The sequence below is a fragment of the Mugil cephalus genome, chromosome 14, assembly GCF_022458985.1.
Source record: "Mugil cephalus isolate CIBA_MC_2020 chromosome 14, CIBA_Mcephalus_1.1, whole genome shotgun sequence".
NCBI classification, from domain to species: domain Eukaryota; kingdom Metazoa; phylum Chordata; class Actinopteri; order Mugiliformes; family Mugilidae; genus Mugil; species Mugil cephalus.
The window spans coordinates 11,426,248-11,445,980 of record NC_061783.1 but is presented as its reverse complement, the minus strand read 5'-3'; the positions used below and the strand labels follow the sequence as shown (position 1 = coordinate 11,445,980).

Sequence of the window (19,733 nt, the reverse complement as noted above, 5' to 3'; positions counted from 1 at the left end):
AATTTGTCTTAAAACGCGTCATTGCTTTCAGGGGTATAAAACTACACTTAATATTTATTAGAATTATGGAACATAAAAACTATTTTGTCCCCACCCACTGGCTTTATGTCCGGCTCTCCATCGAAATTCATTATCGTTACGATTATGTCTTCAGAAAACTACAGTTCCCATGGTTCCAGAGGTGGAAAGCAAAGCCAGTTTACGGGTGCCCGGATGGCTTTGACAGGCAGGCACGTTGGAGAGGCACAACGGAGACTGGGGCGCACGAGAGACGGAGAGCTGGAATTGCAGAGGCAGAGACGCACGGGCGCACGGTCGATTTTTGCCTCCCGCATACCGGGGAGTCCCGTGCCTGTCACTGAAACCAGAGTGCAGGGCTCGAGTGCGGTTGTGTCAACACCTTAGTTAGACAGAGGACCGTTAACCAACGTCCCTGCAACCTATTTTATTTTTTAAAATCTCTCTCCCCCCGTTTTTTTTTTTTTTTTTTTTTTCCTGCTTTCCCGTCTTTGTGGGTGCAGATATTGATGTGAGCCAGAGGAACGTTTTTTTTTTTTTTTTCTTTTTTTCCCGTTGAGTTGCACGAGACGGTGGCGCGCGACGGCAGGAGGAGACAGCGTTTACATTGATGTGGGAGGACTATCTGCCTCCGACTCGGGGAGCTCAGATGAAGGGGGAATGCAGCGCGCCGACGGCTGCAGCTCCGTGACCCGGGCGAGAAGAGGAGTGAGCCGCGAGCCGCCGACAGCCGCGCGTTGACACCGCGACAGCTCCAGCGGGCAGCAGCGCGAGCCCCCAGACTCTCTCTCTCCCTCTCTCTCCCTTGGTGAGTGCGCGTGCTGCGTCTTATGTACAAAACACCAAAAAAAAAAAAAAATGTGCTTACTGTCATCTCAGCCAGCTGCGCACATCTGGCTTATTTTTTCGAGTTTTTTTTTTTTAAATCTTTTATTTTTTTTTTTTACATTAACCTCATTGATGTTACCGAACGGGGCTCGTGTTACTGGGTCATCTGGGCTTTACTGTGGCATGCAGCGTGTGTGGTTGGACCTTAAATAGTGATGTTCAGACACACATACGCACACACACACACACACGCACTGTGTTTGAATGTGCGCGCAATGAACCCTGTGTACCCCCCACCTGTTTTTATGAGTATTCTCAATATTTTCACCTATTAGCCTCATTATCGCTGAATACATGTACAGTGCAGGCAGGGGCAGCGGTATAAGGTGCCTCCCCAGGTACTGCCACACTGCTGCCACACGCAAAAAAGACCCACACAGCTTTTCTCTTGTTTTTTTCTGATTCCCCCTGTGACCGGTTAGTTTGATGGGACTTTTCTAATATTTCACATGTAAGTGAGGATAAGAGACCGTGACCTCAACTAGTGTTGAAGAACAGATGTTTGCCCTACATATAATAAACAGGAGGCAGAGAGAGAGAGAGGGAGAGAGAGAGAGCCCGGTGAGCATCTATTCAGGCCTCTTGGTTTCTAGTCTCGGCAGCCCCCCTGAGCTGTCGGGGCAGTTAGGCGGGACACAACAACAGCAGCAGCAGCAGCAGCAACAGCAGCAACAGCAGCAGCAGCAGCAGCAGCAGCATATCCTGCAGTGGCAACAGAGCCGGTGGGCTGGAGACACGGCATACTCATGGTGGTGATTATCAGCTCTTGTCTGTGGTTTAGTGGTGGGAGGCGGGGTGGGCAAAGGAAAAGAAAGAGTGCAGGGAAACTGAGGGAGAGGAGAGGGAGAGAGGATGAGAGAAGTCAATGTCAGTGTCTGGGCAGTGACAGTTCGTTATTTAAGGGCCCCTCAGAGACGTGCACAGGCTGCCCTAGTGCAGGTGCTCTTAGTATGCAGAGTGATGCTCTGTCCGTCTGTCTATCTGTCTGTCTCACACTCGCACAGTCTCACTCTCTCGGTCGCTGCCTAAACACTGAGTTCCCTTATTGGCAGGTCCACTTGGACAAAATGAATAATTTCAGCCCTCTGAATGCTGGAATGAAAAGGAAATGGCCTTACCTTGGCACTCAGCCGCTGTCTGTCAGACTTGTCTTGAGTGCATGAGCGTGTGTGTGTGTAAATGTGTGTGTGTGTGTGTGTGTGTGTGTGTGACAAACAGAGAGAGTGTGAACATATAACAGCTTAGGCCTATTGTGCTTCCTACCTGTGTGAGCGGGGCTAGTTGTCATAGCAACGGCCTTGTAGCTCCGTTGATGTTCCTCCTGTCCTCATTGGCAGGGTCAGCGCACCTAACACACCACATCTCGTCTCTCAAATCTTTGTATGTGTATGTGTGTGTGTGTGTGTGTGTGCGCATGCTTGCAGATGTGTACTTCCAAGTGTGGTGTGTCGAAGTACCTTTTGTTTGCGCCTTGCTGCAGTTCGTAGGCGTGTAGGTTGATGGCACAGACAAGTCAATGTGTGTGTGCGCGTGTGAGTGTGTGTGTGTGTGTGTTGCAGTGTCACAGGATACACCCTGCTGATATGACAGCCGACAGCTCAACCAATCACCTGTTTTCTCTTTCTGCCTATCAGCATGTGAAGTTGCCGTAGTCAGACGTCCTCTTGATATGGAGGTCGTCATGGAGATGGAGAAGACAGGAATGGACACACAAATTCAAGTATACACATGCAGAAACGCACACAGACACACGAAAACGCCGCACCGCGCTGTATGTTCAGTGGCTTCCGTTCGTTTTCTGGTGTTTCGTGAATTTTGAGTTATGTTCACGATGGTGCCACCTGTTGATTGTCTGATTGAGGGATTTACTGACGCACCAGCTTTGAACAAGAAGTAGGTTCACTTCAGAGACAATGTCGTCACGTGAAACTCTTTGTGGTCTTGCGATTAATCTTCTATCTCAAGTTAGACGCCACACGCAAACAATGCCATCAGACGGCGTTTCAGCAGTCAGAATCGGAAAGGATAACCTACCGCAGACGGAATCTTTTCAAATGCTGATTCCCCAAAAACAATCTCAGGCTTCTTCTTTTAACTACAAAGCGTCTCATTTCGTGAAATTGGCTTCTAGCTGTGTTCAAGATTTGTCAAATGCAACAAAGAGTTTTTTTTTTTTTTGGTCTCAGATGTTTTGTGAGCGACAGCTGAAGATCATTCTTTCACTCCTCTTTGAACTCCTCGCTTCAGGTTTACATCAGTGTTGTGAATGAGTTCGGCCATTATCATGCAGTACTTGAAATGCCTCTCAAAATACACCAGAAATTGATTTTAGGGCAGAAATTCACATAAACAATCTCTTCAAGGTGACAGGATTCAGCTGGCTGGCGTTGGTTTACGTGTAGAGCCATCAGAGTAAACTCAATGTTGAGATGCAAATTACTTAAATGCTCCTTTAGCTGTTATTTCCATATCAGAGATCGTGTGTACAGTGGCTTTTTTTTTTAAAAGAAAACTTTATTTACTATAAGACCTTTGATTTTACTTGACATCTGCTGAATATTTAAGCACTTTTAATATTTTCTCTATGCAACAAGCTGCTACCGGCAGAAACAATAATTAGATATTCCTTTGTCCTTGGGGTGAAAGGTCCGGTCTTTTACGACTGCCATTAATCTCATCATCACCTGAAGTGAAATAGGTTTTTGCCACAGGCAGGTAAGCATGGTTCGACTCCCACACATGCACAATCAGACACACACACGCACGCGCGTGCACGGGCACAAATACATACTCGCACACATGCACCCACACACACAGCGAGCATTTAGCATTAGTGTAAGCAGTGTTTGTATGCTCCATTCTGTCACCTCCCACACGATACATTCATAAAACGGCTCCTCCGCGCCAAAGGCAGTGACTCAAAAGAAGACATCTCCCCTGCTCTTTTCTCTCGCCTCCCTTCCTCATTTAACCCCTCTGCCCCCCCCCTCCACCACCCCCCCACCCTCCATGCAACAGTCCTTTCAGGCCCTTTTCTCCTTGCTCCTTCTCTTTTACTTTTCCCTATCACTCATGTTTTTCCTATATATGTCCTTCATCACCTACCTCCTCATTCTCCTTGTCTCCCACCACCACCACCACCACCCCGCCCCCCACCAACCCAACACACAAGGCTGGTTGCAGCCGGTTTGAGTCTGACAGTGGAGAGGAAGCTTCGACCTCTCACCTCCAGGGGATGAGGGAGGGCGGCAAGAGGAGAGGGATGATGGAGGGCAGCGAGGTGGAGGAGGAGGGTGAAGCTGTGAGAGGCGAGGGAGAGGTCAAAGAACAGGAGGGATTTGCGAAGAAAGAGAGAGGAGAGAGATGACGGGGTGGGGGTGTGGGGGGGAGGAGGTGGGGGGGGGAGAAAGAGAGAGGACAGAGAGGTCAGGGAGGAAAAGGAGTGATAAATGAAGGGAGAGCGGCAGCGGAGGGAAAGACGGAGCGCGTGAGAGGATGAGAAGGAGAGAAAGACAGAGTGTGAAGCTGCTGTGTACCTCCCTAACAAGCTGGACAGAATCAGCTCAATTATTAAAGAGGAGCGAGAGATGGGGAAAACACGCAGACACACAGACGTACACACACACACACGCACGCACACACAAAAGCATCTCTCTGTGTCTGGCGCTAAACACATACGCGCCATCTCTCTCACACACACACACATATCCAGACTCACTGACACGCACACACACACTTAATTGCGCATCATCATACTTTACACATGTACAGTGTGATTTGGATGTTTCTTAATGCTTGTGTGTTGGAGTTGTTTTTAGCACGTTTGTGTGTGTGTCTGGATGTGTGTGTTTAAAAACAGTGAGTCAGAGGATAAGCAGAGACTTGTTAGTGATTCTCCTCAACACCTCACCACCACCACCACCACCACCCAATTTGGCTTCGGCGTCGTCTCAACGTTCCACCAGCGTGGCTTCAGTGTCGTCCCATCAATATGAACAGATTATCAGAGCACTAAGGGGTCTGCCTATAAATCCCCGCCGCGAATATAGTTTTCACCCTGTTCTCCTCCCTTTCTTCTCTCCCTCCCTCCCTCCCTCCCTCCCTCCTCCTCCTCTTCCTCTCCTGCCCGTTCCACCCTTGTTTCTAGTTCTCTTTCTTCTTTCCCTCCTTCTCTGAGGAAGTGTATGCCCCCAAGGGACCAAAAGATTCGCTACCTTCCAGGAGAGAAAGAGATTGTGTGCGCCTCCGTGTGTGTGTGTGAATGTGTGTCCTCCACATGTGTGCGTGCCAGGATGATAGTGTGTGCGTGAGAGAGAGAGAGAGAGAGAGAGAGAGAGAACACACACTTCCTGAGATGGAAAGAGGGAGGCAGAGGATGAGCAAGTGAGGAGCAAGTGAGAGAGTGAAAGCAGGAGGCTGTGGAGGGGGAGGAGAGAGAAAGAGATAAGAGAGAAAGACAGAGAGTAGTCGGGAGAAGGGGGAAGATGGATGAATGCACTGCGCACAGAGTGTGTGTGTGTGTGTGTGTGTGTGTGTGTGTGTGTGTGTGTGAGAGATGGTAAAGAGATGCAGGTAGACACAGAGGGACGGAAAGGTTTCTTATCCTCTCAGCAGAAGTCATAATTTCTTAGAGCGTGTGCAGATGTGTGTGTGTGAGTGTGTGTGTATGTGCGCATGCCTCGCTGTGTTTGTGTCTTTTGTGCGTTGCCTCGCTCAGGCTTGAGGCCAAGAACCAGAGAGGTACGGCGATGTGGCGTTGGTGCGTTCGGTTTGAGAGGTGTCTGTGTCGAGGCTGTGGCTGATGAGCTGTCAGTACCTACAGTTGGAATGTTCACAAGGCGGCCATTGTTGTTCAAACAGCCAGCAGCCTTCTCCTTGGCAACGGGCGCTGCAGCAGCGTCTCCCACAGCAACTGTGGAACAGGAGTATGGAGGGAGGAGGAGGAGGAGTCAGGAAGTCAGGGCCGCAGCACAGAGGCCCCTCTCCAAAACACTGGCCTCAAGGTCTGAGTGTGTGTCGGGGTCCAAGCATCTGGTTTGTGTGTCCTCTGTGTGTGAGGTAGATATGCGTGACTATGCTGTTATGTTGTGTGTCGGTATGTGTGGTGTTTAAAGTGTGTCTGAGCGTGACTGTGTGGAGTGTGAGCGTGTGTCCTTGCTTGCACTTGTTTGCGTGTCAGCTTAGCGCGCGTGCGTGTCTGTGTGTGGACCCGTGTGAACTGTAAGTGGGAGTGTTTCTGTCTTTGCACCTAAGTGGTTGGTTTCGTCTTCCTGTATTTGCATGTGTTTCCAGACATATCCCTGTGCGTGTCCCTGTTTGTGTGTTTTTACGTGTGCGCACTCCTAGTCGTTCCCAGCTGGCGCGAACGGTCACATGACCTGACTGAGGGGCGGCCATCAGCAGTGCCAGGAAACTGCCTGCAGGAGAGTGAGAGAGAGAGAGAGGAAAGAGAGTGTCAGGCTGAGTTTAAGATGAAGGAGGGGTGTTGGGGAGTGGGAGCGTGTGTTGTGGGAGAGAAACTGGGGGCGGCGGGAGGTGTGTGTGTGTGTGTGTGTGTGTGTGTGAGGGGTGGGGGGGGGTGCTAGTGAGATGAGAGAAGGAACAGTGAGGAAGAGAAGTGAGGAGGGGGTGAGGGAGGAAGGAAGAGGAAGGGGTAATACAGTCCTCCTCCGTCTTAAAATAACTACAGCATGTAGGTTCCTGCAGAAACAACAGGAGAGACAGGCAGATCGTGAGACAGTCAAATGGGGGTGGGGGGTCCTGATTTTGTGTTGTCTAGTGTTTTGAGCTACTTCTCCCGTCCCCCTGCGTGCATCCTTGGCTGAGCAGCCACTGTATCTGGTCTGTGTGAAGTCTGTTTACGTTAGACGTGTGTCTGTCTGAATGTCTGTCTGCCTCTTTGTTTGTCTGTACATATGGTTTATGTGTTGGTCCCTGTTCATTTATATGCTTTGTGTTCACGCTGGTGTGTGTGCGTGTGCGCGCGTTCGCTCTCGGCAGGAGATGCTAGCGCGCACGCTGATGATGGAGATCATTAGGAATTTCCTGCAGCTGGGGAGGTGGTGGTGATGGTGTTTTTTGGACTTGGAGGGGGGCAGCGGGATGGTGGGATGTGAGTGGGTGAGAGCAGAGCGTAGAGGTCAGCGTGAAGGAGAGAGGGTCCGCGAGTGAGTTTGTGAGTTGGACTGCCTCCGCTTGACTGACGTGTTGTCATGGAACTGCAGACCAACAAAGTTCGCTTCTGAAGTTCTGCTCTGAAGGGTTTTTTGGCGGCAATTTGTGCGCAGGCATGTTGGCCACAGTACTGCGTGTAATAGTATTCTTGTGTCTAACCCTCCTCTCCCCCTTTGGCACATGTACCAGCATCTCAAGTTCTCAGACTACCCATGTCTGCTGATTAGAACAGTTTGAATGTGCTTACACTTTAGCAGCTCTGTGTTAATGCCTGTTAGGCTGCAATGCACTGTGGACAGAGTGGGTTGCACGTAAATGCTTTGTTCATTTAGTTGAATTAAAACTTTGCAGAGTTTGGCTAATCTTTGCACGGTACCGAAACATTTTGTGCTACCACGGGCAGAAAGCTAACGCAATCAAATCCAATATGTCCGTCTAGGAGTTTAAGACTGTCTGGGCTCCATTTAAGTTGTTCAATGAGAGGTTATTCTTGTCTTCTGTGATGATGCTCAAGACGAATAAAGTTTGTTTCTAAACAAGAATTTGAAATAAATTCACAAATTCAAGTATTTGAGTTCACCGGAGGTAACGCTGTGTTACGTTTCATGTTTCCAGTCGATGTGACACACTTCTTTCTCCCCCTTTTCCCTCTCACAAATAACTTGAAAGCAGGTAATTACAGTTTGCCAGTTGGATCTCTTTTGCCATAGTTCTCCTCACTGTTGGTGTTTTTTTTTTTTATCTTAAAGGCTCCCGTAGGTGTGCGCAGGTTTGAGGCTGTTGGAGCTGCAGGTTGAGGTTGCATCAGGGTGGAGGTGATGTGGAGGAACGAGAGAGTGATGGTAGCTGAGTTTCTGCACGGTGTCACTCAGTCTCTGTGGACCCCCTGACCCACTTCCCCCTCCCCACCTCTCCTTCTCTCCTGGCCTCACATACACTTTCTCCATCTTCGCCCCCTCTCCCTCTCTGTTTTATCCCCCCTTCTTCTTATCTGTCTAAACCTCTCTGTGGAGCCCCCCCCCACCCCACCCCCTCCTCCTCCTCCCATCGCCACCTCTCTCTCTCTCTCTCTCTCTCTCTCTCTCTCTCTCTCCCCCCCCCTCCATGTCCCCCTCCTTTACACCCCCCCATGCTGTTTCGGTGCTGCTGCCTGTCTCTTAGCAACAACTGCACACCCGTTAGAGCTCAGTGAGTGCTTTTACAAACACACCCAGGAAGACACACTCGTACACGTGCACACTCACAGGCACACACACACACACACACAAAGACGTGCGTGCACATACACATCTGCGCTCATACACGCAGGGTCTAGTTCCTCATTGAGGGTTTCTGCTGGCAGGCCTGCGAGTCTGCAAGCCTTTGTGGCAGTGAGATAGATGGAAAGAGAATAGATATGCTGTACAGCTACCGCGCTCAGAGTCATTGCGTCTCTCAGACTAAGCACGACGGGACAATTGCCCAAACTGGAAATTGACAGGTTTTAGTCTGTGATGTCACGCTGGCATGTGCGCATATAGACTCGCTGGCATGTTGCGTTGTTATTTCCTTTCCTGTATGCGCACAATAACAACAGAAACTTTAAGGAGAAAGTGAAAAAAAAAAAAAAATGTTCGAGATCAAAACTGCCCAAACAAAATCACTCACATGCGAGCCGCTCTTTGTGAAGTAGATTCAACAGATCTTCATGTGGGAGCCGTGCGCACCATCGGCTGTTTCCTTCCAGACAATACTACGCCACAGTGTGTTCCAAAGCCCCAGAGCCATTCACAGCAAAATGCACCAAAATGCATTTGTTACGTATGACGGTGATTATATCGGAATGGCGGCTGATGGGTGCCAGGAGTGTTTGCTTAAACAATGAATCATAGTGGGAGCGCTTTTGATTGGCTGGCAACTAAACCCTGTCAGAATGCCCCCCGCAGAGCACAGTGGAGGGATATTTGCATGTGTGTCTTTGTTTTGTGTGTGTGTGAGTGTGCACGCGTACATATGTGTGCGTGATATGTCTGTCTTTATGTGGAAATCGATGTGCGAGTGTGTGGGAGGATGAAGCTGTGGGGGCATATTTGCATGCGAGTTTGTGTGTTGGTATGTGTCGCCGCTCGCGCGTGTGTGTGTGTGTCTGAGCGACAGTGCGTGCATGTGTGTGTGTTTGAGCACATGTGACGCAATGTTTAATTAAAGCATGTGTTCTTCTCCTCTCACAAACTGGTCAGATGAAGCCTTAATTAATGAGTGCTGTTAATTAGACTGGAGAGAAAGTGAGAACGAGAATGGCGAGGGAGGGGGGCGGAGGGAGGGAGGGAGGGAGGCAGCACTGGGCTTGGGAGGGAGTGGGTGAGGGGGGTTAAAGAAATTATATGTGAGTGTCTTCATCTCCATGTTTGTCTGTCCCAGATGTGTCATTCCTCTGAGCAGTCGAACATTGAGGTTGCTCCGCTCCATGTGTGCAGCCCCAAACTCTGCTACAGCAAAACTCTCCCACTCTTTCTCCTCCTCCTCCTCCTCCTCCTCCTCCTCCTCCTCCTCTTCCTCTACTGCTTTGTCCAATTCACCAAATTTTTCTTCCCCACTTTGCTAAAGCTGCTAAACTCCGTCCACTCTCTTCTTTCTCCGCCTCAGTCACGTCTTCCACCTTCTTGCACTTCTTCTGTCTCTCGCCTTTTCAGAAATTCTCACCCGTTCACTCACTCTTTGTAATATCTGTCTCTCCCTCCCCTCCTCTGTCTCTCTCTCTCTCCGTCTCTCTGTCCTTCTCCCCGCTTCCTAATCAGAGCCATATGTTGGAGAGGGAGACAGAGAGATCTGACGCTGGACATAATTGTGTTGAGTGTGGAGTGTGTGGTACTGTGTCGGAGCCAGCAGTGTATTCTCGCAAACGTTGCACGCACGCATGTTTTTGTGTTGCGTGAATGTGTGCTTGCATGCAGTCAGTTACATGTGGTCCAGATTTCACAATAGTTCTCTGCCCTGGCCATCTTTACTTACTCCCCTGCTTTGAGTTTCTATAATCCCTCCATCGCTCCTGTCACCTTCATCTCTCCATCCTCTTAACACCTCTCTATTCATCACCTCTCTGCTTCCCCCTGGTGGATGTGATTTATTCACACATTCTCATTCTTGTTGCACCCTCCAAGTCGAGTTCTTTGTAATGCTTTTGGGGAGTTTGGGCGAAATGTGGCATGTATATTTGTGTGTGCTTTTCACCATTATTCAGTTCTTTGTTCCAATTTAGGCTTTTATTATTATTGTTGTTTGTTTTTTGACAACATGCTCATCTACTCACTCAAATATGGAAACATTTATATGTGGCAAAACATACTCACCACAATCCTGTGAGTCACATGTACGGCTACAGGTAACCGTAATGTAGTGAAAGTCCAGTTGAAAATAATAGTGGCACTGGTTTAAACGTATACCTAAAATCTGCTGCAACACATCAAAATGAAACAGTAACTACAATTAGACTTTAAAAATTTATATTGCAAGTCATCTTCCAAAATAATTGCGTCTGATGTGAGATGCTGCAGCCCTCTCCAAAATACTGATTCTAGTCTGGCCTGATGCTTGCTGTGACATCATGTACTAATCTCTTATTCTCTTTTTCTTCCTTCTCCACCCTCCTCCACACTTCTTTCTTTTTCTCTCCCCCCCACTCCCCGTCTCTCCCACCTTTTTCAACTCTGTCCATTCTTCTGTCTTCCTGTCTTTCTTTCTCTCACTCTAGCAACCATGGGCAAAAGACAGGAGCAGAGGGAGGAGAGAGAAGTATGTGAGCTCTCCACTGCAGTATTGATGACCCAATGATCCCCTGCAGAACAGAGCCAGTCAGGCAGACAGAGTGAGGCTCAACTCAGAATCAAAATCAGAATCAGCACCACAACCATTCTGTAAAAGCAACCAATTGAGCAGGATATGAATGGTAAATGTAATCTAATGTTGTAATGCTGCTGTGTGGGTGGCACACTTAATAGAAGAGAGTGCATTACAGATTAGGTTTATGGCCCATTGCCAAAAATGTTGACGATGCTATCACACAATTCCCTGTGTTCTGCAAATGGTAGATTTTTATATGTTTAGCATGTTTGATGCCTTACTATAAGTTGTTTATGTTTACATGCAATTAATTCAGATTAAATGTCTAAAATTTAACAGGAGATGTTGCCTTATTTGTGGACTTCGTATCCAGTTAACGCCGTTTTCCATCTCTGTCCTTAGGTCTTTGAATCTTCTCGCCAGCTGTTAGACGAAGACAGCTACAAAGAAGAAACGCTCATTTACATACAGCTGAAAACATCCCTCTTTTCCCTGCCTCATTACCAGCAAAACTATTCACTGAATGAGTGGCTTGTCAGATCACCTACATTCAGTCCAAACTGGGGCTCCAGTGGGCTGTGGTGAGACCCAGGCAGAGGAAAAGGGGTGTGTGCCAGGGCTTGAGGGGCTGGAAGGGCCTGAGTTCTGGACTAGGGACCTCGGGCTCCAGGGGGGGTTTCAGGATTCCTCTCAAGATGGACTGGCACTGGTGACCTCCGACCACATCCCCCCCTCCTCTCCTTCCACCCTGGCCAACGGCATCCATCCGCAGAGAAGACTGGGGCACAGCACTTTTCGGCGGAGGCAGACAGAGACTCACACAACCGCTGAGACGCATACATTTGAGGATAGAAACATGCAAACACACATAGACCCAGATATACCAGCTTTTTCACATGCACTTATGGATAATTGCGGCCATATGGATATAAAGACACATTCAAGCTCTGTAGGGTTGGACCACACCAAAACCCCCACACCAGAGGCCGTACACACAACTTCACCTCAGCCCTTGTCTTTGGTACTTGGCAATCGTCCTGCCTCCACCAGTCAGCTGACACCAGCCCCAGTGCGGACTGCAGAGACAGACATGCCCTCAACCTTTTGTCCAGTTCCTACTGGTCCAAACCCAAGCCCAAACACAGACTCTTCTCCTCTCCCTATGGAGACAGAAAAGAAGTATGCACTCCGCAGCTCTGGACGTCCTCGCTTCCCCTGTCACCTGCGCAAATCCTCCCGCCTCCGCCGAAGCATAGAGGATGGGGAAAAAAGGGCAGGAAGGGAGAAAGGAGGAGAGGAGGAGGATGAGGTATTAGAGGAGAAGATCTGGAGGGTTAAAGAAGAGGAGGTAGCTATTGGTGATAAAGAAGAGCATTTATCTGTGGAGGCAGTTCTCCCCACAGCTACCTGTCATACAGACCTCCCTCTTGCTCTAACTGTACCTAAACCTGTCCCTAAAGCTATACCTAAACCTGGGCCCAGACTTGGGCATAGGCCTGGACCTAAATCCAGGTCTAGGCCCGCACCAAAATCTGTCCAAAAGGCAGGTCCTAAAAGTGTAATGAAACAACGTCAGGCAGCCCAATCCATCCATCATCGTGCTACACCTCATCTCCCATTTGCCAACACATCCACCATCCCTGCACCTCTGTTAACTATGAAGGAGGAGCCTGTTGCGGAGTTGGGGGTATGTCCTCCTAATAACCGCAGACGTGGTCGTTTTGTTGGTGTAAGTTAATTTACTGTGACATATCACTGTAGTTTCTACTGGACTTTATGTGCAATGTCGTCTTTAAAATGACGTTTTGACGATTTGCATTGGCGTAAGTTTTATCTTGGTCTCTGCTTTCCAGGTCAGGAAGATTGTGGTCAAGGTGGCTCGCATTCCTGTCAGCCTCAGTCGTCGACAGAAGAGCTACAAAATTTCTAACATGGAGACAGTTACAGGACCAGAGAAAGGTAATGATGGCAGTGCGGAGGGCTCAGAGGCAGTTCGAGAGCCAACTGCACTCCTGCGCATGAAGAACAATGGAAAGAGTGTTATGGTGATGTTCCCTCCCGGAGAACTCCCTGTAATTCTCAAACGCAGACGGGGACGGCCACCTAAGCAACCTTTGCCAGGAATACAGGGGGAGACTCCAAATGTTGGGAATGTTAGTGGTAACGGAGACCAGCCCAAGAAGCCCCGGAGGAGACGTCGGACTAAACTCCCATTTCCTTGTCCATCGTATGTTAATGATACAAATGATGTGAAAACAGAATATGGAGATGTTCTCTCCAAACTGGCCTTTCTTAACCGCCAGCCCCCTGCCACTGGCCGCTCCTCTCCCCCTCGTTGTTGGACGCCTAGTGAGCCAGAAAGCTTTCATGCCCCCTTGGAAAACCCCGGAATATCCACACTGCTCCACCGGCTCACTGGGTTTAGACGACCCCGAGGTGGCAGAGGAGGGGGCACTGGAAGAGGTGGAGGTGCAGCAGGGGGCATTGGGGGCAGTGAGTGCAATAAGAGCACATTCAGTGACTTCTTTGAATCCATTGGGAAAAAGCGTAAACTGAGCCCACTGTCTGAGCATGGATTACCTAGGAAAAGGGGGAAGGGGGTGGGTGGGGTGGGTAGGGGTGGGGGTATGGTAGGAACAGAGCCTGGGGGAGAGAAAATTGTCCGGAAAAGGCGTATGAGAAAAAATGGTGCATGTAAAGGAGGTGGGGTGTCCATGGGGCAGGACTGGCCGAATGGGGCCGGTGGCTGGGGGGAAGAGGGGGCTATGGACAAGGAGAAAGTTTTGGGTGGGTATCAGCTCTGTGGCTCTCCAAGGGGGGGTTTTTCCTCATGCGATGTTGGAAGGGGAGGTGCCTATGGCGGCCCAGGAGCAGGTAGAGGGGTTGGGCCGGCAGGGGAAGACTCACAAAGCCTTTTCGCTGGTTATTTTCGATCTCTGCTCGATTCAGATGATTCCTCAGACCTGTTGGACATCTCCTCATCCTCACAGTCGGACCCCCGCAAAGCCTCGTCTACCCCTGGTTATGAGCCATCAAGCCCAGCAACTAGTCAAAGCTGGTCTCCTGCATTTCCTAAGTGGAGCACTAAGGGTGGTAGTTCTGGCGTGGAGGGTTCGACCCAGACTCATTGTTCCTCAGCCAGGCCTCCGTACAGCTATGGCAGCTTGGCCCAAACGTCACCTACCACATCGACGTATCCTAAATCCACTCCTCCATCACTCTCACATTCGCCTAGCTCCCCCCATCCTGCCTCTTACGGCCACTACTCCTCCAGCTACTCCTGCTCTTCTCCTGCGGTGCCACAGAGGTCGTCGGACTGCAGCTTTGCATATGGGTCCGGTCACAGCAGTGGTAAGGCCACTGTCGGTCAGATGGGTTTTTCTGGCTATCAGGCAGCTGCGAAGCGAGGATTTAGTGGATATTCAGCAGCAAGCCATTCCTCCCTGGGGCGGGGGGAATCAGCAGGACCCACATCACCTGGAGGAGGGTACATGTCTGTGGCCAAAAGTAGCCCCTTCAGCTCCTCTCCGCCAGAAGGTTTCAAACAGTACAACCTCAATCAGTGGAGCTACAGGTAAAGAACTTTTGGCATCATGTTACTCAACAACTTGTGTAATTTATTCAAGAAATGTCTAGAGTAGAAGTATGTTTTTCACAAGAAAAAAGACTCAATATGTAGAGGTTTTAAATTAACATTTTGAGAGGAAATCTTTTCCTTCACCAAAAACAGTGCACATTAATAAAAGTGTGATCACAACAGGATCAAAGAGATGTGAGTTGCTCAAATAAATGTTTCACCTTGGCACATTATTTTCAAATTTACTATATCTACCGTGTGCTAATTAACAGTTGGCTGAATGTGTACTTTGGGAATCCATAGTGAAATGCTGCATTCAGAGTTTTCTTTTAAAGTTCCTATTACTGACAGAACTGCAACAGAAAGTAGTGAAAGTGCAAAAATATTGTTCATGTGCTGCTTATGTGTTTTATAATATATATTGGTATATTCCCATTTATTTTCCCAGACAAGGTTTTGGTGGCTGGCCAACAGACAGCTTTGGATCTCAGTATCATGGCTATAGCGAATACGGCTCCAATGAGTCCAAAGACATCTTGGATATTTCAAATTACACTCCCCAGAAGGCCAAGCGACAACCGTTTCCTGAAAGTTTATCAGAATCCTCCTCTGACTCTTCACATCTTGGCTCTGCAGCCACTGGTAGTGGCCCTAGCGCCACGGCTGGCCCATACAAGCAGAATGAAGCTGTTTCTGTTAGCGCAGAGGGGGGACAATCAAGTCTGTCTAGCCTGGAGAAGTTGATGATGGATTGGCATGAGAGCGCCTCAGGGCCTTCCTATAACTGGAGCCAGAACGTCCTCTTCCAGGGTGGAGGAACCAGTAAACCCGGCCGTGGCCGCAGAAAACGGACCGAGCCACAGTCAGAAAAAGACGGCGGTTCTGCTTTACATTCTGACTCCCCATCCAGTCCCTCCCCAACACCTGCTCCTGGACCTAAACGGGGAGGGGTTGGAGGACGAGGCAGAGGGTCCAGGGGAGGTAGAGGTGGTCTGTCTCCCTGTCAGAGAGAGCGTCTGTCTGGATCTAAAGGCAGGGGCAAAGCTGCCGCTACATCAGCAGCGGGACTAGTAGCGTCTGCCGGGGGTCCAGAGGGGTCTGGTCTGTTTCAGGAGGGTCTGGATTATTATAGTGGAGACAGTAGCAGCCTCTCTCCTCTTGCCACTCCTAATCCTGCACCACCTTCCAGCTACCTCCAGGACCCCTGCGAGTACCCCTCCCCTTATTCTGCCCACCCCTCCACACCTTCCTCTGAGGAGCGATATCCAGCTTTATACCCTGGAGAGTCCTCTTCCCTCTCACCCAGCGTCTCTTCGCCACCTTACCCTCCCAAGCCCACCCCGCCTCCGCCCCAAACTTACCTTATCCCCTCCAGGACCTTCTCGCCCTCTTGCTCCCCTTCACCACGGGTAACGCCCCACTGTGGCACTGCGTTGAGCCCTTCTCACCGCCCCCCGCCAAAAGACCCCCAGTTTTCACAGTATGACTCTCCCAGCTATTGCAGCTCCCCCTACTGGTACGGACAGACGTCGCACAGCAGCAGCCCGAGCCCACACTCAAACACAGCCCTGCATGCACACAGCAACCCGCACACGAGTCCACACGGAGCCACACATGGCAATTCGCTCACCAGCCCAAATGCAAACACACACATGACCCCGACTCCCCACGACACGCATCATCATAACACGCCCCCCCACGCAAACCTGAGCTCACACACCACCTCACATGCCACCTCACACCTCCAGAGCAACCCCCTGTCCCACTCGAACCCCCACACCAACAATCAGCCGCACCACAACGCTCACGCCAACCTCAACACCCACCTCCCCTCCCTTACGCACTCCAACCCCAGTCCCAGCCTCCACTCTCAGTCCGCACCTGTGCTTTACGAGGAGCGCAGCCCGCCCTCCGCCATGACCCCCCACAAGCGAGAGCTGACCACACATGCCATGAGCGCAGGACATCGTCAGGGGCCCTTGCCTCACTCCCCATACCCAAAACCCCCTCTAGACTCCTCACCCCATCAGGAGGACTCTAGTGGCTACTCCCTGGCTCAGCAATCCTACCAGGGCATGGGACACCGCTATCCTGCCCAGGGGGCTCAGGGTAGTGGGGTGCTGTGCCAGCTCCTGGATCCAGCCAATGATGACAGCTTCAGCGTCACCAGCCTGTAACAGCAGGTGAGTTTAGCCAAAATTCATAGTCTGTTTAGTATTTGTAAGTTGTTGGATTTAAGTTTGGTCTGTCCATTTTGGGTTACCGTAGAAACATGATACCTCAACATGGTAGACTCTGTAGACTCCCTGTTTAGATAAGTGCTGATTATGAGCTACTGAAAACAAAATGACTCATAGTTACAGGTAATCATACACTAATTATAAATCCTACACACCAGTTCTTTAATATATATTATGGTTTGCTTATATAAAAACCTCTGTAAGCAATAAAAGTGCTCTTTTTTTTAAAGTTCACAATATTTACCAAATCATTATTATGAGCAAATCAGTGGAAACATGACTTTATGTGGATTATATGGAGTATGTTTAGATGTTATAGAGATAAATGTTATACATCTTTTATCTCAAAAACTTCAGTCTCATTAATATTTTTATCTCTTCATATCTTTGTCTGTCTCTCTCTGGATTCTTTCAGGTTCAATCCAAGCTTTTACAGATTTGCAAACATTTTTTTTTCTTTCTTTCTTTTTTTTTTTTCTTTCTTTGTGAGAGACTGTAAAATGAGGGGTGAGAATTTAGCTGCCAGCTTTGGACAGTAGAGCTTTAATTCTCCAGCATTGACAATCAAGATCAACTGAAACGCACATACTTAAGCATGCACATTCACAGATGCACACAAACACAGACACGCATGTGCAGATTAGTTCACTACCTAAACATGAACACATAAAATCATACATGTGCGCACTCACTCACAGTCTGCGCTGGAATGAGGGAACGGCCATGACGAGCTGACAGATGAATACCAGACGCTCACGGACAGAGACAAACCTATTTGATCCCTGCTGTGATTCATAGAGGACTCTTTTTCTCAGAAGTCTGTAACTCACCAAATCTTTCTGTTCTGTATGTCTGCAATATAGACGAACAAGAATCACATCGCTATTTCTCCCTTTCTATTTATTTTCTGTTTTCTATCTTTCTGCTAAACCAGCAACCGTGGTCTGCACTCACAAATCCTGCATTTCTGTCTTGTGCCCTAAACTGAACCGCATCTGAGCTCAAATCATCTTTTTAAATACCATGAGCCTAGCAAATGTCCCGCTCTGTGCACTCCTTGTGTTGTGTCCCATAAGAGAAAAGTGGACTAAATCTGTTTTTGCTCTTGAAATACCAGCATCTGTACATATGACTCCAGCTCCAAGCCAGGGGGCCTCTCTTTGCTCTGAAGGCCCGTCATCAACATGCCCTCCTCTGCGTTCTGCCATGGTTTCTCTGCTCTGGGGGAGGACTGCAGCATGGAGACTCAACATCCTGTGTTTTGCTGTTTTAACTACAAGGGAAAGAGACATTGAAATTACACAACGGCCCCAAAGAGACTCTTGTTTTCTGTGTGCGAACGTGAGACAGAGAGTGCATTCGCGTGACAGCAGTAATGCATGTATTTGTGTGTACGTGTGCATATATGTGTGTGTGTACGGGGTGTGTGTGTGTGTGTGTGTGTGCGTGTGTGCGTGTGTGTGTGCGTGTGTGTGCGCGTGTGTGTGCCTGTGGGGTCAAAAGGAGTGAAGCTCCCCAGACACCAAAGTCTTGGCGGGGCCTAATTCTTTCTTTCACTCTCTCCCTTCTTTTTCTGTGGTCTTGTGTTGTTTGGTGGTTTTTGTGATGAAAAAATTGTATATCTGTCTGTTACATATCATGTATGTATCTAAGGTGCAAAATATTTAAATACACATTCTGTTCTTGCCATTGGTAATCTTGTCTATAGCATACGGCTTTTTGAATTGATTAGGGGAGGGTTGGGCATGTGTGCGTGTGTGTGTGTGTGTGCTTTAGTGTCTCCCTGAATATTGGGCTTTGCCCAGGCTGTCTGCGAGAGAGCGAGTTCAGTCAAGGACACAATTCGACAGGGAGTGAAAAGGAGGGGAGGAGAGGAATGGATGGCGGGGAGAGCAGGGGAGGATGTGTTGGAGGGGAAAGAAAGAAACCAGACTGAAGAAATCACAAAAGGGTGGTGAAGAGATTTTAAAGCCACTGAAACAAAATGGAGAAAACTCTACTTTCAGAATTTGTCATCCAAATAAGGCCACGCATTAAAGCGCTCAGTAAAGGCTGCTGGCAAATGCGAACTGATAGGAATGAATTCCATACCCATACATCTCGCAGGGAAACGTTCTATTATACAGCGAATATCGTGCAGCTTGCATGCATGTGTATATGCCAGATAGACAAAGAGGATGGGAGAGAAAGAAAGCAGATGGGGGAAGTTTACTGGCTGCATATTGTGTACAGTTTGTCAACAGGCTGACTAAATAGACTCAGACATGGCTGGAGGAAACGTGTTTGCTGTGACATTCCACTGTATGGTGGAAGGGGACATGTAGTGTAAACAACACTACATGACAGACAGAGAGGGGGAGGACGCTGAGCAACAGCTCTCATATATATAGACTTATCTTTTGTAACCTTTCCTTCAAAACAGTTTAACGTAACTAATCTCTCAGCATTTGGAACGTTAAACGGATAAATGATTTACTTTCCTCAAGTAAATTAGGGGTTGCATATAAAGTCCTCCATGTAATGTATTGTGAGCAACTTCAACACAAAAGGATTTATTGAAAAATACATCACAGTGTGTTACAAATTGTATGTTTGCACAATGTCTATTAATAGAGGGATTTAAACTACCAGCAAAGTAGAAATGCCACAAGTAATTTATCACGTAGAAGTGTTAAGACATTTCCTTCAAAATGCAGCTACTCCTGCATCAAAAGTGTTCTCTGACACTGTAAATGTAACTGGTCAATGAGATAAACATATAATAATGTATAAAGTAATAAAGTAAGAATAGTGACAGAAAGCTTAATCTCCTAAACCTAAATGTTTCACTATGATAGTTTATCTAATGTATCTATGATAGCCTAAAAATGAATCTGAACTCAAAGTGAAGTAGTCACTTAGCAGCGAGTATATTTAAAAATTCAAAAAATGTATAATAATAATAAATTAAACATAGTGTTGTTAGACATTTTTTAGCCTAACGCTAAAATAACTGTAGAGTTAGTGTTCTCTCTAAA

The 19,733-nt window shown here is 48.4% G+C and overlaps 1 protein-coding gene across 3 annotated transcripts; it reads left to right on the top strand.

The window, feature by feature from the left end:
• Window positions 1-237: 237 nt before the first annotated feature.
• Window positions 238-18,412, top strand: ahdc1 (AT hook, DNA binding motif, containing 1). 3 transcript variants are annotated; one of them, XM_047606032.1, is made up of 6 exons: window positions 238-826; window positions 10,811-10,851; window positions 11,302-12,628; window positions 12,753-14,473; window positions 14,925-16,659; window positions 17,132-18,412. In XM_047606032.1, the coding sequence occupies exons 3-5, from the start codon at window positions 11,423-11,425 to the stop codon at window positions 16,651-16,653; spliced, it is 4,656 nt and encodes a 1,551-aa protein (XP_047461988.1). In that variant the 5' UTR covers window positions 238-826; window positions 10,811-10,851; window positions 11,302-11,422; the 3' UTR covers window positions 16,654-16,659; window positions 17,132-18,412. The 3 variants fall into 3 exon arrangements, with proteins under 3 accessions (XP_047461988.1, XP_047461987.1, XP_047461986.1); XM_047606031.1 differs by having other exon boundaries at window positions 10,811-10,924; XM_047606030.1 differs by having other exon boundaries at window positions 10,811-11,005.
• The last annotated feature ends 1,321 nt before the right edge of the window (window positions 18,413-19,733 follow it).